Source organism: Coturnix japonica (genome assembly GCF_001577835.2).
Source record: "Coturnix japonica isolate 7356 chromosome 2 unlocalized genomic scaffold, Coturnix japonica 2.1 chr2random1357, whole genome shotgun sequence".
NCBI classification, from domain to species: Eukaryota; Metazoa; Chordata; class Aves; order Galliformes; family Phasianidae; genus Coturnix; species Coturnix japonica.
The window spans coordinates 1-4,938 of record NW_015439253.1 but is presented as its reverse complement, the minus strand read 5'-3'; the positions used below and the strand labels follow the sequence as shown (position 1 = coordinate 4,938).

General features: G+C 42.2%; 1 protein-coding gene across 1 annotated transcript; it reads right to left on the bottom strand.

The window, feature by feature from the left end:
• Positions 1 to 861: 861 nt before the first annotated feature.
• LOC107306790 (nephrocystin-3-like) lies at positions 862 to 2,314 on the bottom strand. Its single transcript, XM_015850137.2, has 2 exons — positions 1,733 to 2,314; positions 862 to 1,317 (listed from the first exon to the last, which is right to left on the bottom strand). Exons 1-2 carry the CDS (start codon positions 2,078 to 2,080, stop codon positions 1,081 to 1,083), a joined length of 585 nt encoding a protein of 194 aa, XP_015705623.1. The 5' UTR covers positions 2,081 to 2,314; the 3' UTR covers positions 862 to 1,080.
• Positions 2,315 to 4,938: the final 2,624 nt, after the last annotated feature.

Below are 4,938 nucleotides of genomic sequence, written 5' to 3'. Positions count from 1 at the left end.
AGGAAAGGAAAGGAAAGGAAAGGAAAGGAAAGGAAAGGAAAGGAAAGGAAAGGAAAGGAAAGGAAAGGAAAGGAAAGGAAAGGAAAGGAAGCATGGGAACGTAAACTAAAAACAATCAGGAGCCTATAAATGAGAAGAAAAACAGTTCAAAATTATCTGATGTTAAAATTTTACCATTTTGAAGCTTAGCATACTATTCTGAAAGTTAGGAGTCCACATTAGTTTGGGAAGTTCATTAAAAATGACAAGCATTTTTCCTGACCCTTTAAATTAAATGTCTTCTAAAATCACGGAATGTGGTAATTTCCTTCAAAGGTTCTCTTTTACTTTTCCATGTATTTTTAACATTTACATATAATCTTGTATTTAGTTTTGACTAGAGTGGCAATTTAAATTTCCTAAAATAGAAATCGGTTGAGTATTCCAGATGTCCTATTTTAAAATATTACCATCACAAGAGGAAGGAAAAAAGAAACTAGATTAAAATAGAATGAGATTAAATCCTCTTCCAGTCTCATTTTCTTAAATGAGGTCAAAAACAGTTCTCTTTTGATGTATCTGCTAAATATGAACACCTGCTATAACTAAAGATCTAAAAATCTTGAAAACAGTGCAAAATCAAGGTCTGTTTCCCCATGTTAAATGGTGGAAGTACCCTCATAAGAAGCAAAGGAAAACCAAAAGTATCAGTTCGACTTTTCCATAAAGTAGTACAAATGCTTTTATCTTGAATGGTCTCTCATATTTTAGCAGCCAAAACAGATGCACCAATACACACTGCAATGAGTTAGAAGTCTTACATTGCTAAATATAAGTAGATTCAGAAATACAACTCTGTGTTTACACATTTCTTCCGCATGTGCCAATTTGAGGCCCACATTTTCCTGTCACTCTCGGGTATGAAAGTTGCAAGGATCTGTGTTGGAATAACACAGGAATTTAGTTTAAGACATATCTCTGCATAATTTACTTCAGTATCTTAAAAGCTTTTTTCTGCTTTTTCTCTTAATCTTACAGATAAGTTTTGGTGGGATTACCTTGAAGGAAATAATCAGCTACAACCACAATACCTCAATCTTTTTAGGGCAGATCTTCATGAAAACTGGTCTGAAGAGATTCCCTTGGGGAATGAGACTTAAGTATCAACTTACTTTTGATCATTTTCCCAAGAAAAGAAAAGTCAGGCCATACCTTGAACTGCCTTTTGACCTTATCTCGATCATGTTCAAATGTGGCAGCTCTCTCCATGGCTTGGTATTTAGCTTCTAATGCGCTTTCTTTCTCTCTCAGTATTTTCTGGTAAGTCTTCTGAAGTGCCTGAAAAGATCGAACGCACCGTTTTACTGAGAGAATGGCAACTGGCAATAAATGGTTTTAGTTTACTTCCCAGCCTCATCTCAATATGATGCTCACATCTCTATGCTGAAGGCAGGGTTAGGTACCTCTATGCTGAAGGCAGGGTTAGGTACCATTTTTCTATGCTGAAGGCAGGGTTAGGTACCATTTTCCTCTGTCACCTCATCTCAATATGATGCTACCCCACAACTCTTCTTACACCAAGGAGATGCCAAGCACCACACAGCCCTGCCTAGAGAGAGGCACGACGACTACCAGCATGGCACAGGGATGCGCACCGCTTCCCTGCCTTCCTTGGGAAGGATGAGCCATCACAATCTCACCTCCCTGCCACAGCCTTCCAAGTGAGCAGCACAGACCCAGTGGTTGGGGCTACCTGCAGCTCCGCTCGTAGCCTCTTGTTCTCCCTGTCCAGCTTGGCCTCCTTCTTCACCATGGATGCCACCTCGTTGTTCTTGCTGACGCGGAAGATCTCGTACTCCTTCTTCAGTCGCTCGTACTCGGCCACGCACTCCAGCTCCTGCACCGAAGCCGTAGACTTGAAGCTGGCCCCGATCAGGCCGCCGGGCCGTGAGGCGCCGACGCGCCGCAGGGATCCGCGGAGCAGCCGGGCTTTGGGCTTCACCTCCACCGGGATCTCGCAGGCCTCGCCGCCACCGTACGTGTCCTCGATCACCTCCCCGACCCCGCTCGCCGGGCTCACCAGCGACGACGCCGTCCCCATGGCTGGGGTGGGGGGGGTTAGCACTGAGGGGAGGTGCCCGACGGCTGCTTGCCTCCTATCCCGCCCCGGTCGCCGCCTCTCAGCGCTCCCCCGGCCCGGCCGAGCCGCAGCGCCCTCCCAACCCGGGGGCCATGGCTCGCTGCTGGCGGCCGGACGAGGAAGGGAGGGCGAGAGGAAGCCGCCTCCCTCTTTCCCTCACTCCCGCCCCGTCCCGCTCGCTGGGAGTCTTCCCTGATGGAAGGGAAGGGCTCCGCAGTGGGAGAGGACGCGGACTCCTCAGACACGAACTCGGCGGACGGGAGTGGGAATGTGCTCCTCTGAGACTGTGCTTTAGGAAAAAAATAAACAATAAAAATAAAAAACAGGAGCTAAACTGAGATATGGCAGAGCAGGCAAGCCCAGTGTGTGAGTTTATAATAGGATGAGGCACTGAGGGGAACTATCTTTCACCACCTTAAAATAGTTGACTTTTGAATCATAGAATCATTAAGGCTGGAAAAGACCTCTAAGATCATCTAGTCCAACCCATCACCACCATACCACCAAACCATGTCCCTCAGTGCCACATCCACACGGTTCTTCAGCACCTCCAGGGACGGTGACTGCACCACCTCCCTGTGCAGCCTGTGCCACTGCAGCACCGCTCCTTCTGAGAAGAAATTCTTCCTAATATCCAACCTGAACCTCCTAAGGCACAATCTGAGGTTGTTCCCTCTCATCCTATCACTGTTACCTGGGAGAAGAGGCCGACCCCCACCTCACCACAGCCTCCTTTCAGGCAGCTGTAGAGAATGATAAGGTCTCCTCTGAGCCTCCTCTTCTCCAGACTGAACAATCCCAGCTCCCTCAGCTGCTCTCCATAAACCTTGTGCTCCAGACCCCTCACAACCCCGTTGCCCTTCTCTGGACACAGAACACTCCGAAGGAGAATAAAGGAGAATGCTGAAGGCTAAAGGCATGGTTAGGTACCATTTTCCTTTATCACCCTCTTCAAAAGCTTTGTCTTGTACCTTCAGCCATCCTGGGTATTTCAGAGATAAAGATAGATCCATTAAACTCAGGATAATATCTTGTTCCCAAATCCCAGAGCCTCTTTTACTGACAGCATGAAAAACAATGTCACTACTTTCGAGGAGTGTTTTTTCTATTTTATGTGCCAGCCATGACCAATCTTAATGAGAGAAAAAAATAAATAAAAAGATGAAATATCCTGGAAATATATTTCCAGTGACTCAGTTCTGGATCTCAGAATCTATTGAGGGGGGAAATGACTCTTTTGTGCAATAGAGAATAAGTATTTTCCTTAGTGGAAATTCTGGGTTTGGAGAAAATGTGCTGTTTGCCCTTAATGAGTCTTTGGATGACTTTCTCCCTATGTTTTCCTGGGGAAAAATAATGTGTTGTCTGAATATCATTTATGATTACATTGGTTTTCTATCCCAGTTAAAACCAATTTCAGTGAGGAAAGAAAAAAAGAAAAAAAGACATAGAATATGTTGTAATTGTATGAAGAGAGCTACCGTCTTCTCTAATATTGACAATAATGTCCAAGGTGATTCAGACAATAAGACTGTAATTCTGTAACATAGCGAGACTCTGCTGTCTGAACTCTAGAAATAATCAGAAATATGTTCATGCTGATGCTTACACTGAATTATTCTCAAGTTCAGATTCTTTGAAAGTCAAAATTTCCAGGCATTAAGCCCAGAATAAAAACTACATTGTTGTAAGAGCTCCTGGATTCCTTCTAATATCCATTTAACAGTAGCAAATAGCTCGGAGACTGTAGATATTGTTTCTCTAATGCTGCCTCTAGATGCATTACAGAAATTTAATGAGTAGTAGAGACTATATTAACACATTCTAAACAGAAGTATGATACTTGCTTCCCTGTTGTTTCATGGGTTGGTTTTCTCTAATGTTTAGAGATTAGAATATCTTATTTCAACTTCTAATATGTAAACTAACAAGTATTGCTTTAAATCACTCCTTAGAACAATCCAGGAAGACATCCAGCTGTTCATATATTTGCAGAAATGTTGGAAGTAGCGTCACAGAAAATCTGAGGATGAGCAGTCTTAACTTTTTGAAATGAATTGACCCAGAAAATTGTTCACTGGGTAAGATATCATAGGAAGTTCTTTAAAAATGGACTCATTATTCTTTTCAACCTCATCTGGAGCAACCCAACCCTCATTCCTTTGTGGACACTGAAACTGGGAGAATTGTGTTGTATTGTTCTTCAATATTCACTGCAGATATTTGGGACACTTCAGCAGCTTAATGTTTAGCATTACTATTATTTAGCTAATATGGAGAGGCAGTTAAAACAATTCATGTGTGAAATGTTGTGGTAAATTGACCCTGGCCAGCAATTAAGCTCCAACTAGTCATTCACTCACAACTCTCACTGAGCAAGATGGGGGGGAAAACTGAAATAGAAAAAGAAAGCAACTTGAGAGTCAAGGTAAATACAGTTTAATAAATGAAATAGTGGAAAAATAAACAAGTAATAGAGAGGTAGTCACTCACCACCTTCCACAAGCAGGCCATTGTCCAGCCAGACTCTAAGCTCTGGCTACACTGATAAGTCTGCTTCCCAGTTTTATTGCTTAGCATCACACTGCATGCCATATGCCTTTGCTGAATTCTGATTAGATGCCCTGGCCTTGTCTTAGAACATTGTTTGCTGTGAATTAAAATATTCTGGGCTGAAGTTTAAAATTATTTACGTAGCATTTCTAGGGAGATCAATTTTGTCTTTGATTATAATATAATATAATATAATATAATATAATATAATATAATATAATATAATATAATATAATATAATATAATATAATATAATACAATATAAT